At 31.9% G+C, this 16,716-nt stretch overlaps 1 protein-coding gene and 1 long non-coding RNA gene across 2 annotated transcripts; one reads left to right on the top strand and one right to left on the bottom strand.

Annotated features, from left to right (window-relative positions):
- Positions 1–2,101: 2,101 nt before the first annotated feature.
- Positions 2,102–6,173, bottom strand: LOC131064278 (uncharacterized). The gene is made up of 3 exons (XR_009371650.1): positions 5,092–6,173; positions 4,487–4,921; positions 2,102–2,383 (listed from the first exon to the last, which is right to left on the bottom strand). It is a non-coding gene; the product is annotated as an uncharacterized LOC131064278 (long non-coding RNA).
- A 7,064-nt stretch (positions 6,174–13,237) lies between these two features.
- On the top strand, positions 13,238–14,284 carry LOC131064276 (mitogen-activated protein kinase kinase 9-like). The gene has a single exon (XM_059215595.1). The coding sequence runs from the start codon at positions 13,307–13,309 to the stop codon at positions 14,282–14,284; it is 978 nt and encodes a 325-aa protein (XP_059071578.1). The 5' UTR covers positions 13,238–13,306.
- The last annotated feature ends 2,432 nt before the right edge of the window (positions 14,285–16,716 follow it).

Below are 16,716 nucleotides of genomic sequence, written 5' to 3' on the forward strand. Positions count from 1 at the left end.
CCATAATATAAAACTGTTCACATGCCTTGTCTATGCCTCCAAAGATATGATTTGACCCTTATAATTGAAAAACATAGTTACATGCAACGATTGGAAAGAAGAACTACAAATGCATTTGTGAATGTTCCTACAACATTCCACATATGTATTCGCAAAGGAAATATTAGGAAAAAGGCGTACAATTTGGATTTACACCAGCGAATAATCTACTATAGAAAGAAGATTGCTCTGTAATCTCCACAACCATTTCTATAGATCGCCCTGAGTTGGTGGCCTCAACGAAACTTGATTTGAGACCTCAGGTACAAACTTATCTATCATCAACAAAAGCTGCACTGCAGCGAAGTTCCTGTCAAAATGTAGGCAGGGTAGTTTTGCAAATCAGGGACCAGATTCCAGCCTCCGTGTAAGCAAATTATGCTTGAAATAGCAGATTTCTGGGAGGGATAATGCTCTTAGTCTCTCTCTCTATATATATGCACATGCTTGGAATTGACTAACTCAAATACAAATGTGTGCACTTAAGACAACTACAAATGGCTTTCCTGCAAGAGCTTGAAATATTATACAATTTCTTAATCCATTCCTTTTAAACATATAAGTTCTAACAAGATAAGAATGGTACGCTACTAGCCACTCTAGTAAATACGGAAGCAGGGACACGGTAAAAGGGCCTTAGGATATCTGCATCAAAAACACTAATTGCACCATCACAAAAACTGGCATAGACTAGTTGGCTATCACATGAATATCAGACACTTGAAATTGGTGCAGCCATTGAATCCTGAGGTTCCCACTACAAAAGAAATTAGCAAGTAGTCATTAGTTGTTTCTTTCAATGTTTTGATGTAAATGTCTAAATGAGCTGGTCCCACAGAACTACTCGGTATATTTTTTCTAAGAGTAGGAAGAATATGGTTGTTACCAGGATGTATAGTGGAGTCTACAAGCACGTAAAGTGTTGAAACGAGTTGTTGCCTTTGTCTTTCTGCGTAAGGGACATACAATGTAGAAATAAATAAACTCATAACACAAATGCTCGAAGAAATAAAATCTCCTTCCATTATTATACAGAATGCTCAAAGAAATAAAATTTACTACTTTTCTCCTTGGAAATCTTGCAAAGCTTGAAAACTTTCTGCAACAGAAATTTAGATGCCTCCTCTACAACGCTTCTGAAAACACATAAATCTGAAATGCCTCCTTAAAAAGCTCCTCATACTATTTTCCAAAATCACAAACTCTGAGCGTTCCCTTTTCTGCAAAACAAGCTTATGTAAGAAAAAGTTTTAATCCATTTTGCTCGACCCTGGAGCAGATATGTCCCGGGTATATGAATACTTAGGCAGGAGTTTTGAACACCTGTACATAAAAATCTGCACCATAAAACTTAGGAACTAAATATTGAAAGAGGCATTTGTTAAATTTATTTGCTTCCACATAAGGTTTACATGCACGACATCGGTTGCATGCCTTTCCAAGTGCATACACGTCGGTAGCTTATATATACCAAAACACCCACAAGAAACATACCTACAAGGATCCAAAATTTAATAAGACATTATATTCCGCTTACAAAAAATTCCTTAACACACTATTCGAATCCTGATCATTGCTCAGCACATAGAAAATCGCCTAAAATTCTGTTCGAACCCATACAAGACAATCGTGATCACTTGCAATACAAATTTTTTAATTACAGAATCTATATAAATTAAGAACTAACATAGTGACAATCGCTCAGAGTTTGTGATTTTGGAAAATAGTATGAGGAGCTTTTTAAGAAGGCATTTCAGATTTATGTGTTTTCAGAAGCGTTGTAGAGGAGGCATCTAAATTTCTGTTGCAGAAAGTTTTCAAGCTTTGCAAGATTTCCAAGGAGAAAAGTAGTTGCCCTATGTCTTTCCTGCAAGGAAGCTACTAGAGTTTAGAGATCATGGTTGAGTTTCTTACCAGATTTTTTTGTATTTGTATCTTTTGTACTAACTATCAACAAATTCAGACATAATCAATTACCATTATTCCATGCAGCACATCACTAACACAAAATTGAAGTTGTATATAAAAATCTCAATACTGTAATTGCATACAACTCCTGCACACTACGTATATAAACTTCTTAAATAGTCTCCATATGCTTCTTAATAACACCCTTAAAGCTCTATGTCCGCATATACATATTAGTAATACCTCTAAAGTTTTTATTTGCCACTAAGCAAAGGTATGCACTCAAATCATTTGTCATGTTCTCATTAATAGTATGCTCGTAATTTAAGTATTTTTAAGTCAAGCTTCTGCATCTAGATCACTCATCATCATAAGATTTGCGATGATGGTGACCATGGTGATGGTGGTGCTCCTTCCTTTGTTCATGGTCATCACCCTGCCACATGAACATTTCAAAAAGAACTTTTAGCTTCTTAAAAAAATAGCATATATGGAAGTAAAATCAATAAGAAATTGTCCATGTTTGGTTCAAAATAAAAGATTATAACTAGAAAAATGCGTGCAACCTTTCAATCTTTGCAGCATTCACCTTTGTGAACAATAAAGGAATTTTGACATCTCTTATAAACTAGAGCATACTACCTTTGAACCAGGCAACCAATACTTACAAACAAGAGCCAAAAAAAAAAGTCAAACTTATATCAGTCCATAGAGCTCTCTAAGAGGATCAGGGAATGAGCATTTGTTCTAAGATTAGCAGTGCAAATCAAGGAAAAGCTGACATGTCGCTGGTATTATAACTTGTGAACTTATCTCTATTTCAAAACAAGTCTATAAACAGAGCCATCGAGTCAAAAGGTTAAGAATTTCTCAAATAGACCATACAAAACGAGTCTATAAACAGAGCCATCGAGTCAAAAGGTTAAGAATTTCTCAAACAGACCATAAAATGAAAAAACTTTTTGTAAGCTAAAACTCATGTAGGATATATTCAAAGCTGAGAAGTTATTAATATGTTTAAGCTATTTCCAAACACCAGACACACATCTTGAAATAAATCTCTAAAGATGAAGATGGAAACCAGAGATTCTATTTTTAGTTTTAAATTTCCTTAAAGCTCAACCTGCAACGTTTTGTAAGGCTTTTGAACCTAAAACTATTTCTATAGGTAGGGGCATAATAAAATTAGAGGCCACTCATGAATATGCTAACTAAACACTCCGATCCATGAATATTTAAGTAGATATATTTTATAACATATACTATAGTAATTCTTAACCCCTTGGAAGTTGGCAGTGAGAAAAAATCTTCTAAACCTAAAATTTAGCGTACAAGCATATCATCAATACTTTTGACAAATATATTAGAATCGGGTCACATGGTACCACATCTAACATCATGTTCCCATGTGGCTGCTTAACTCTATTTTCTGCTTAAATTTAAGCAGTTAAGTGTTCCCATGCAACTTAAAAATTGTCAAAAAAGGGATAATTGAGAATCTTTCCCTATTTTGGTGGAGCAGCTATTGTTTAGGAATTAGAAATAAGCTATGGAACAAAGGGGGGGCTAGAAATAAGCAGTGGCTGCTTATTAACAAAAATGCCACATGGCTCCACAATTTTCTTTCCCTCTTTTTTTAAAGATTTTATTTCTTTTTTTTTTGAAAATTTAAGTGCACAAAATAGTATTAATGCTATTAATATAAATTTAAGATGTTTTGCTTAAAAATAAGCAGAAAAGATAAATCTTCATGGGGTCAACTGCTTCACAAATAATCCCTAAAAATATTGAGCAGCAGCTGCTAGCCAAAATAAGCTAAGCAGCCGCATGGGAACATGCCCTAATAGAAAAAAAATTGGTGGCAAGGCCGCTACATCAAAGTTCTTAAAGGTTAAAGTAGATCACACCACGATAATAGTTTAATTGATTATCTACCTCTGAGTAAGCCATTAAAGTAAATTATGATATGACAGACATATTGTAGAGTCCATGATGGGTTCCAGGAAATTTTCAAGACGTTGGGGCAGATCTCTCCATCTGATTTGAGAGTCGAAGAAAATACATTATTATAAGATTATATATAATTCAATAGAGTGCTAGGCAATAGAGAAAATAAAGAATTCTAATTTTTTCTCTCACCCATCTGATTCAATACACACATTGTTAAAATATACATTATCTTCAAATAAATTTTGTACAATCCTAGGGAATAGACAAAATCAGGAATTCTAATTTTTTACACATATATTTGAAATCCAAAGCAATAAGTGACTACATTGAAATTAAATATTGTGGATAAAAACACCTTGAAATAAATGGTGTCTAGTTAAAATGTTTTTGTAGCAAACCTCACTAGAGGGGGCACCTACATGCATTGCCCTGGAACAGTCATGGCAAACTAGAACAGACCATCTTGATAGGGTGTTTCTCTAAGATTTTGTATTCAAAAGTGGAAAGCATATTAGACTGCTTTAAAAATCGCTTGTTACAACCAAGTAGTAGAACGCATGAATGTCAACTGGTAGATAAAAAGCCTCACCTTGATGAGAACTACTCTTTAGAATACATTTGTATCATCACATGAAAAAGTTTAGCATCCGAAACCAGAGATTTGTGTCTTCAAGACTCTAGTGCTCCTTAAATGGCCTGGCCCTAGATATATGAAAATTACATTTACATCCAAAAAGTATATGCCCATGAATTGCAAAGTTCAAGTCTAGAAAAACAAGACATAATGGGCTTAATTTCACTCCAAACACACCATCCTCAATCAATCTCCATAATTGAAACATTATACAACCATTAAATTTAAGACAGGAAATAACAAAATACGGGGAATGCAACCCATTTATAGATACATGCATGCATAAATTTCTGCCTCTGAAGGTGCAATAGGACTTCCCCATCTAATAAATTTGCCTGCCTTAACAATGTAAAGCATGGGCATTCCAGTCGATCGTTCAAGGCTTATAACCTGTGCAAAAGAAACACTACAGATCAATTCCAATGGCCAAAACAAAACAAAGCAAAACAAAAATTGCTAAGGAATTTGTTGCTTCAAAGCTACAGTGCACAGGCATGTTAAACCATCAATTTATCAAGGGAATTTTTGAGGTTGTTGGCGAGGGCTTTCGTGGACTCAACCTGAATCTTTAGCGCGATACAAGCATCCTTAGGGTTTCAATCCAAAGCTCAACGCCATGCTCTTCCTCGCCAAGTGACAGCCGCTTGGCTAGGGTTTTCTTCGAGAAAAAGGTAATGCATTAATAAAAGCTCTTCAAGAAAAGATTTAATAATGAAAAAATTCCTTGCAGGACCAAAAACATGCAGAGGTAAATCGCTTTACTTTGAGAGAGATAGAATAGAAGACGCCCACACCTCACAATGAGGTAGCGATCAAAATTCCATGCCCTGCTCTCCACCGACGTCGTATAAAATGATTTCACCAGGTTTAAGTGAGAATACCTTGTGCTTGCCAAACAAATCCCCACAACCTACAAAATAATTACACCAACAATCAAGATCATCCCCTGCTATCATGCGGCTTCCTCACTGTGGTGCATAAGGAAAAGACTAAGGTTAAAATTGTAGGCTCCTGTTAAAGGAAACTAATTCCAAAGGCCTGAAGAAAGAAACCCCCACTTGCCACAACATAGAAAGACACAACACAGAGAATCTGTTTGCCGATGTTTGCCTTCAAATCCCCTTACATAGCAAACACCTATGAATTGAGTTTTTTTTTCCTAAACATGTCGTGCCTCTTAGAACGAATTGCCCCAACAAACCTTTGAATGGCTTTTCAATTTGGGTTTTCCATTGTCTGGATTTATAGATACAAAGCCTTTAATTATCTCATTCTGTCGATTTTCCTAGTCTTTAACGGTTGCGTCTAAACGGGCCACAATTTCTGGACTACCCCCAACTTGAATCCACACTTGAATGAGTAAAATCTATAAATGCCTTAAAAACTTATGTGAAAATGATTCTACATTCACAAGAGAAGATGAACAGTATTTTACTACACTGATATCAAAGCTATCCAAATCACATCTGCAAAATAAAACTAGAAAAGGAATTCTCTGTTAAGGTTTTTGTGTACCGCCGAAATCATAGTGGTTGTTAGCATGTGCTATGTGTCTGCTTATAATGGCAAACCCTTAAAACCGAGATAAAGCTTTCTCACATGTAAAAGGAAAAGGAAAGAATGGTGCAATGACCCTTGTATGACTAATATGCTTTACTGCTCAAAAAATGTCTATAATGGTGTATGAAATAGAAATGTAGGATAATCGAGGGAAGAAGTTGACATACCTGTCAAACTGGTATGCAACAAGGCACTCACACAACAGTTTGGCTAAGTGAATCATCTTGCAAGGTGCCAGGCACAATACATAATTTCCACATTACAAAGCCTGTGGTCTTTTCTTTCGAGGTTGTTCTGCTAAATATACAGTCTATAACACTCTGCCAGAGACCTTGGGAAACATGCGTTCTCTTGTCTCGTAATTCTTATTTTCCTTTTGACAATCTGTTACCACCGAATTCAGTTGAATTGCATCTCAGAAAAATAGTTTTTTTAAATTTTATGTTTAAAAAACTCACATGTTTCTTAGATTGAACATAGCACTAAAAAAGGAAAAAGGAAAAATCTGATCTTATTGGTTGCATTTGTTAGAGATTAATCATGAGTTAATGTTTATAGCCCTCCGCTATAGTTTCCCGCATGCAGGAACTAATAATAATTTATTTCCAGCCCTGCATAGACATATCTCAATATCAGCATTTCTTATTATCATATGTATGCAGCAATGCCACTACTAACCTTATCTCGAATTCTTCTAGATATCATCTGCTTTGCATTACCAATAGTAGAATCTACTTCTCTGTGTTCTTCTTTAATCACCTGTGCAATAATCAAAATAGAATACAAGTTTCCATTGTTTTAATTTTATGCAAATGGGAAGGATGTAGTTGTAATCTGCGAGATGTTCAATAGAGAGTGTGACTATTCCTGGATGTTGCAGCTCTTCCTATCTCTATTTTTTTTTCTTTAACTAAATTATTTACTGCACATTTTGACTGCGGATCTTCTATTTAGCGGCTGCATGATAACGGTCTGGTAAAAAAATTTTTAAAAAAAATTTCCCTTTCTTTTCAAGAGATAAAGTTATAAAAAAAGTCACTTTTTAAATGTTAGTTAAAATTATTTTTTTAGACATTAGATTATTGTGAATTTTATTGCTATTTTTTTATATATTTGAAATTAATCTACATAAATTTAGTTTATTATGGAGAAAAATATTAATGACTTAAAAATTGAATATAAAAATATATAATAGTCTTAAATTTGGTAAATTGTTTTTTATGATTTTGTTTAAATTCAATTATTCAATTTTAGATTGTCTTAAATTTGATGATAAGAATCTTACTAATCTTTGTAAATCTCAAAAATCAATTATAAATTATTTCTTTCTAAAATTAAGATTTAGTTTAATTTTAGATTTTGAAATGATTTGCATGTAAAAAGATGAAATAAAATAAAATTTTTGTTGATGTATTTAAAAAAATATATAAAATTTCCATTTAAATCTAGATTTTAGTTTTAAAAAATTAAAACTAAATTTTAAATTATTTTAGAATTTGTAGTGATTTGCATGCAAAAAGGAAAATAGAATAGAAATCTTATTTATATATCTATAATTTTTTTAGAAATATTCTATTTATATCTAGATTTTAATTTTAAATTTATTGCAATACTAATTGTTGATTCAATTTTAAAAAAAATTAAAAAAATTGAGTTTAATTTTAGAAATTGAATTGATTTTACATGCAAAAAGAAAAAATAGAATAGAAATGTTGCTTATATATCTAGATTAATTTCTATTTTTTTAAATTTTCTTTCGAAAATTAAGATTTAGTTTAATTTTAGATTTTGAAATGATTTGCATGTTAAAAGATGAAATAAAATAGAAATTTTGTTGATGTATTTAGAAAAATATAGAAAATTTCCATTTAAATCTAGATTTTAGTTGTAAAAAATAAAATAAAAAAATTTTAAATTATTTTAGAATTTTTAGTGATTTGCATGTAAAAAGGAAAATAGAATAGAAATATTATTTATATATCTACAATTTTTTTAGAAATATTCTATTTATATCTAGATTTTATTTTTAAATTTATTGTAAAACTAATTGTTGATTCAATTTAAAAAATAAAAAAAAATAATTGAGTTTAATTTTAGAAATTGAATTGATTTACATGCAAGAAGAAAAAATAGAATAGAAATGTTGCTTATATATCTAGATTAATTTCTATTTTTTTAAAATTTCACAAGTAAAAGGATACTATTTAAAATTAGTTGATTTATGCTAATACCTACACAACATAAGTTTAACTTCAATTCAAAAATGTATGATAATATATTTTATATGAATAAATATAATAATAAAAAAAAAACATCAAATTATTATTTGATAATATTCATTTACTATTATTATTTAGTGTAAAAGTATTACTTTATTTTACTTTAAAGTTATTTATAACAAATATAGAATATAATATAAATACCATTTAATATGTTCTCTAATTGTTTTTAAAACATTAGGATCCTTAAATTAATGGTTTCATTTCTTTAGAAGTTAGTAAAAGGGGGCATTGATAATCTATACTTAGAATAGTCATGTATTATTATTTCCTTTTGATATTTGACAACGAACTTAGAGAGTATATGGATTTATATTATGAACCACTTTAATCAATGTAAGATTGTCATATTATGCATCTTAAAATATGAAATCATATATGAGAAGAAAAAAAGAAAGCATATATGAGAAGCACATCAAAGATTTACAATACTTTTACATCAAGTATTTTTAGTTATTATGAGGAGAACATCAAAGATTTGCAGGCCTATTGCAATGACCTTGAATCTATTTATTAACTAAATCCTAATACCTATTGTAAAGCTAACTCTAACTATAATTCAAATCCTAACCCCAATTTTATCTTTAAACTTAACCCTAATTCTAACCATAATTCTATCTATAACCATAAGCTAAATCTATTTCTATATGATATTGTAACCCTAATCATAAAATTGAGTCTACCTATAATTCAAACCCTAACCTTAACCGTATTTTTATCTTTAACTCTAACCCTTACCCCCATGGTCCTAACCCTAACACTAAAAGTTAACAGTGAACCTAATCTTAACCCTTATCCTAACGTAAATCCTAACCATAAACATAATCATAAATTTACTAACCTTAAACATAATACTAACCCTAACCCTAACCATTATGCTAATATTAACTCTAAACCATTATCTTACTCATAACCCTAACCTTGATGTAAACCCCCAACACTAAACCCTAACCCTAAACTTTATCGCTAACCCTAAACCTAACCCTAACCCTAACCCTAAATATATTACTAAATCTAACCATAACCATGATGTATATCCTAATGCTAACCATAACCATAACCCTAAACCTAAGGTCCTAACCATAATGTTTATCCTAACCATTATCCTAATCCTAACCTTAAGTTATTATCTAATCATAATCCCAACCCTTACCCTAACTCTAACCATGGTGTAAAACCTAACTTGAACCATAACCATGATGCAAACTCTAACTCTAAACATAATCTTAATCATAACCCTAAATAATCCTAACCCTAACCCTAAATATTCCTAAACCTAAACCATTATCTTACTCATGACCCTAACCATGATGTAAACGCTAACCTGGTCATGACATAAACCTCAACCCTAGCCATAATATTAACCATAACACTAAAATCTAACCCTAAAATCTAATGCTAACCCTAACCCTAACCCTAACCCTTACCCTTACCCTTACCCTAATCACAATCATAAACCCTAACCCCAAACATTATACTAACCATAAACCTCACCATGATGTATATCCTAATGCTAACATTAACCATAACCCAAACCATATTTTTAACCCTAACCACTATCCTAATCTTAACCCTAAACCATTGTCTTACTCATAACCCTAACCATGATGTAAACTCTAACTCGACCATGATGTAAAGCCTGCCCCTTACCCTCATGGTCCTAACCATAACACTAAAAGATAACCATGACCCTAATCTTAACCATTATCCTAATGTAAATCCTAACCATAAACATAATCATAAATCCTGACCTTAAACATAATACTAACCCTAACCCTAACCCTAACCCTGACCATGATGTATATCCTAATGCTAACCATAACCCTAACCATTATGCTAATCTTAACCCTAAACCAAATTATCTTACTCATAACCCTAAATTTGATATAAACTCTAAACATAATTATAACACTAATAATAAACCCTAACCCTAACACTAAACCCTAACCATAAGGCTAACCCTAAATTTGATATAAACTCTAAGCATAATTGTAACACTAACAATAAACACTAACCCTAGCCATAAGCTTAACCTCAACACTAAAACCTATCCCTAACCCTAACCCTAACCCTAACCCTAACCCTAAAATTGATATAAACTCTAAACATAATTGTAACACTAACAATAAACCCTAACCATAAACTTAACACTAACACTAAACCCTAAATTTGATATAAACTCTACACATAATTGTAACACTAATAATAAAACATAATCCTAACCATAAAATTAGCCCTAACACTAAACCCTAATGATAACCCTAACCCTAACCCTAATTGTAATCCTTAACCATAACCCTAACCACAATCCTAAACCTAAACAAAACCCTAACCTTGAAGCTAACCGTAACCTTGAAGCTAACCCTAACCATGGTATAACCCTGACCATTATCATAACTTTAACCCTGAAATCTAATCCTAATCATAACCCTTAACCCTAACCCTAACCATGTTGTAAACCCTAACCCTAGCGATAATCCTAGCCATAATTGTAACCCTAAGCATAACCATAAACTTAACCCTGACTCCAACCCCAACCATGATATAAACTATAAACCTAATCATAATTCTAAACCTTAACCCTAACCTAACCATAACCATAACCATAAACCCTAACCCTAACAATAATCCTAACCATAACCCTAACTCTAACTATAGCTAAAAACCTATCCCTAATCCTAAGAATAAATCCTATATATAATTCTTATCCTAATCTTAAACCCTAACCTAAACCATAACCTTAATCTTATAATTCTAACCTTGACCCTAACCCTAGTCTAGCCCCAACCCTAATCCTAACCCAAACCCTAACTCTTATAGCTATCATCACATACTATCTTTGATCACAATCTTAACCCTAACCCTAACCCTAACCCTAATCTTAATTATAATTCTAACCCTAACCCTAATCCTAATTTTATTTGTAATTAATAATTATAATATTTAACCTTAACCCTAATTACAATCACTAAGTTTAACTCCAATCCTAACTCTTACCCCAACCTGAACCCTAATCCTAAGTATAATACTAACCCTCATTATAATTATAACTCTAACCCTCATTATAAATATCTCTAATGCAAAACCTAATCCTAAGCATAAACCTAACTATGATATTAGCCTTAACCCTAACCCTAATCTTCAACTAAAGCCCATCATAATTTTTATTCTATCATGATCATAATCTTATCTATTACCGTAGCCCCACCCCTAACCATAATCCTAACCCTAACTCTAACCAAGATTTAAACCCTGACCCTCATATTATACACTTAATAACTATAAAATGATATTACAATTTCAAAATAAGAATATAATAGTATTATACTTATCATATAACACTCTATTAATATAATATTACCAATAAAACTACAAAAAATATATATTATCTAAAAATAATTTAAAATAATAATATAATAGATTTAAAATATTTCAAATTTATATTATGAATATTATTTTCAATAAATTATAAAATAATATCATTATAATCAAAACAATATAAATTAATAATAATAGTATTATATAATATTATTACACAAACAGATAGAAAATAATAATAATTGCAATAATAATATTACATATTATTGCAACAAACATTAATAATATAATATTATATAGTTCTATTTTGATTTTTTAATTGTTTTCCATGTTGTGCCACGATTGCTACAAGCTTACATATATTTGCTTTTAATCAAATATATATATAATATGCCGAGTTGATTAAAATCAAATATATGTAAGCTAGTAGCAGTGGTGGCACAACATGGAAAACAATAAAAAAATCAAAATAGAACTATATAATATTATATTATTAATGTTAGTTGCAATAATATGCAATAATATTATTGCAATTATTATTATTTTCTATTTGTTTGTGTAATAATATTATAAAATAATATTATTATTAATTTATATTGTTTTGATTATTATGATATTATTTTATAATTTATTGAAAATAATATTCATAATATAAATTTGAAATATTTTAAATCTATTATATTATATTATTATTTTAATTTATTAGTCCTAGTTAGACTAAGTCACATGGCTTGATTAGACATAACTATTAAGTAGTCTTTTTACTCTACCATTCAAATGTTACAATTTTTAGGGACAAATATATCAAGTTATGTCGTCTTACATCGAAAAAAATAATATAAATACAATATTTTGCAAGTACATAATCCTCAATCTTTCATTTTAAAATATTAATAAATAGTATATTTTTAATTCTATAATAAAAATAAATTCATTATAATTATAATGAGACACACTAAAAAAAACTCTTTGACTTCATCAGCTACCTATCACTTCCCTTTTAGAGGCGTCTCAACTATAACTGCTTGATTGAGAGTAATTCGTAGAGTTTTCTACTTCTACTATTGGAAGTATGTGAAGATGCGCCAATCCCAAACCTCCGAATGTTCAATGCTTTCTATATGTGTAAAGGAGTGTAGTGTGATTCATATTCAATTTTACACCACATTTCAACCGGCTGTTCCAGTTCGCAGTTGACTGGTGCCCACGTGCTTAAGCGGTCGCTATTCATGAACATAGCATACTCCACTCCAGTATGAATGAGAAACGTTTATATCTAAGTAGCTAGGACTATTTGCTATCTGATTGTGGAGTGCGCACCAAGGGACGAGCGGCTGAAATGTTCTCTGAACGTCATTTTAATCTCGCGTCACCCCTTAACTCGTTCTCAAACAGGGATCTCCACCTCTGTTTCGTCCCTGCTTCTCAGAACATTCAATTTCGTGCAGGGGCTTCCAAATGATGGAAGAAAAAACAATAAGTCTTTACTTTCTAATTATAAAACAATAAGTCCTTACCTTCCAATTATCCATGAGGCCATAGTATTACTTTACTTTCTGGGATTCCGGATTGACGCCTCTTTATAGACCAAATTCCTCTAACAGCAAAGTGATAACTGATGGAATCCAAGAAGCGGTTGGGATTGAAGCTTCCGATCCCTGTGCAAAATCAGAGGTTACCCCTGCAAAAGCCTCTTCCACTGCCCCTTCCTCCCATACAGCTCTCTGATTTCGAAAGAGTTGGGATACTCGGACATGGTAGCGGAGGCGTTGTCTACAAGCTCCTCCACCCTAAATCCTCCACCTATTATGCCCTAAAAGTCATCCGCCTGGACCATGATTCCACCCCCACTTCCCACATCAACACGGAGATGGAGATCCTTAGGAAAACTGATTGTCCCTATGTTGTCAAATGTATGGGTGCCTTTCACCAGGGGGGGAACATTAATTTTGTGCTGGAATACATGGATGCAGGCTCCCTTGCCGATTTATTAAAGCACAAGAGAAGGCTGACTGAATCCTCCCTTGCGAAGGTTGCCCGGCAAGTGGTGGAGGGATTGAAATACCTTCACAGCCAGAGGATTGTTCACAGAGACATTAAGCCCTCCAATCTCTTGACTAGAAAGAGTCCCAAGCAAATTAAAATTGCAGACTTCGGGGTGAGCAGAATTCTATCACATACCATAGATCCCTGCTGCAATTCCTATGTGGGAACGTGTGCTTACATGAGCCCCGAGAGATTCGACCCACAGAGCTATGGTGGAAGTTATAACGGTTATGCTGGAGATATTTGGAGCTTGGGATTGACACTGTTGGAATGCTATTTGGGTCATTTCCCGTTTGTAGCAGATGGAGAGCAAGCAGATTGGCCTACACTCATGTGTGCCATATGCTTTGGAGAGCCGCCCTCTGCACCCGGCAGTGCATCTGCAGAGTTTCAGAGTTTTATCAGATGTTGTCTTGAAAAGGACGCAGGCAAGAGATGGACTGCCTCGCAGCTTCTGAAGCATCCATTCCTCAACAAATCTTCACAATTTCAACAGCCCTGCAATCCGTCAGTGCCCTTGCATTCCCTCAACGCCTCACAGACAAATTGATCAATCCTTTCCTCTTAAGACAACCACAAACGAGAATATTCTGATATGTGGGAAAGAGTATTGGAGATTCTTGTAATTATAATTCTTGAGAAGCGGAGGATCCATGGACCACACAACTTGTTAATCTTATCATTAAAAATTATATTTAGCTTTTTGATTGATTATGAGACGTGTTCTACTGTAGCGGCAAATAAGGAGAGCGGAAAAAATACATTAAAATCAAGGGAAAAAGGAAACCTACACCATAAAAATTAAGGATATTTTTTCTCTTAAAATTCTTTTGATATTTTTAGTGTAATCAAAATTCATGTAAATTTAATTACTTTTAAATGCGTGGGTGCAAAACTCGCCTTCAACTTTTCTTTTAGATTCTTCCTTTAGAAAATGATATTATTCAATAAAGCAAATTATCATAAATATCTTATATGTAATTATGTTTTAGGATTTCTTAATATTTTATATAATTATTTAAAACATATAAGGAAAAAGAAGTTTTTTTTATTGATTTAGATTGATTTAATAAGATGTATATTCGAAGCATAAATTTAGATAATATATTGATAATTCTATGTGTGTCATTTAAAATTAAATATTATTTAAGAAAATAAATGTGAAATAAGTTTATGGTATTTGGTTTTAAGTTTGGAGATGAGTAATTCTATTATAGTTATGAAATTAGGATATTCTTGAGACTAGAAACAGGACTTACCTATATCCAAGTCAAATTAGTACTTACACTAATGTCTCCTAGTTTACTAGATTCATTGTTCTTTGCTCTACTGTCTAAACTAGCAATAACTAAGAATGCATCTAAAAGGTTGTGATTGTTAGGGGATAAGTTGAGGGTCCAACTCCTACAATTCATATCTTTAAGATCACGCTAATGATAAAAAATAATAATCTTTGGCCCTATAAATACTTGCAGAATAATTATGTTTAGATTTTTATTTATTTTTAATGTACCAATGGAAGTGATTATAGCATTACCTTCTTTAAAATATGAACGATTTTTCATTCATCTTTGCAAACAAAACCCTTTAAATTTAGGCATGGAGTAAAATTACTAGCACAAACATGTGCTTTGTTAGCTCTAGATCGAAAAAAGGATGTGTAATTATCAACTAGAATTTTAATTTGAATTTTTGGGATATCAAGGATTAGATATATAAGTGTGGAATAAATGTCACACAAGGGTAGAAATGACCCCAAACATGGGAACATGTTGTAAAATCAAGGTAAATAATAACTTATAGGGATGGGTGCATGAATAGGCATAATAAATGCATAATCTAGGTGAATATATAAGAATCTATGTCTATGTATAGATGATGTCAAGGATTAGTTTGTATGATTGTGCAATAAAATGAGTAAATGATTTTTCTCACTTTGAGGTGCATGTGAATCTTAAAATATGTCACACTTGCAAACATGTGCATGTGAGGTGAATATTTAGATACAAATAGAAATATAACATTCACATAATGTAATGGTGGGTCGACATTCTTTTGGCATGTGAGTTTCATGAGAGCCTACAAGATAGAGGAAAAATAATGCAATGAACTTATCTTAGTTCATGCATGTAAGAATGGAAACAACTATAAGCTAATTATTACTAGATCATTGATCATTAAAAATAGAGGGAGAGAGAAGAGTTACATAAAATAAATTTGTACATAAAAATTGGCAATTCTCTTTATAGCTCAATAACCATGGGTTGATAGGATTTATTTTACATTTTATGTGTTGCTTGTTTGAGTGGTCAGATTTTGTTTGATTGCCTATAACTATATAAAATATCAACATAAAATTATTAGCAACATATATGCCCCTTCAATTGTTTACACCCATTAAAGGTAAAGAATTAGAGAGGAAAACTAGTACATTATATATAAGTTTAGGGTAAGTATATAAATCTATAAATCATTTAACGTAATGAATACAATAAATGTAGCATGTAACAAGAAACTAAAGCACAAGAGTGTGTGAAACATCTTGGTTACTTGTTGAACATCCTCATCAACATATATGCTTTATGGTTTGTGGCCCATTAAAGGTTCATATGAATCATAACAATATTATAGTTTAAAACATCGATAGATATGCAGTGATAATTCATTCCTTGAAGCCTCACCCTACGATAGATACATGTTATGTTCAAATAAGGTAAATTTCAAGGAGCTAATAGACTAAAGCATTTAAATTTGTACATTAGATCCTTCACAATTGAAGGGATAGTAAAATAGAGAATAAGGTCTCAACTAGGTCACATCAACTAGCTTTGTGTATGAGATGCCTCCTCTATATCTTGAGTAGAACCTTTACTAATGCCTTAAAAATATCAATAACCACCCACCACCTATCCCAAAGTACATTTTTACATTTTAGTGGTTGAATCAATGCATTAAAAAATACTTACAACTGGTTTTTAATGG

Source organism: Cryptomeria japonica, chromosome 2 (genome assembly GCF_030272615.1).
Source record: "Cryptomeria japonica chromosome 2, Sugi_1.0, whole genome shotgun sequence".
NCBI classification, from domain to species: domain Eukaryota; kingdom Viridiplantae; phylum Streptophyta; class Pinopsida; order Cupressales; family Cupressaceae; genus Cryptomeria; species Cryptomeria japonica.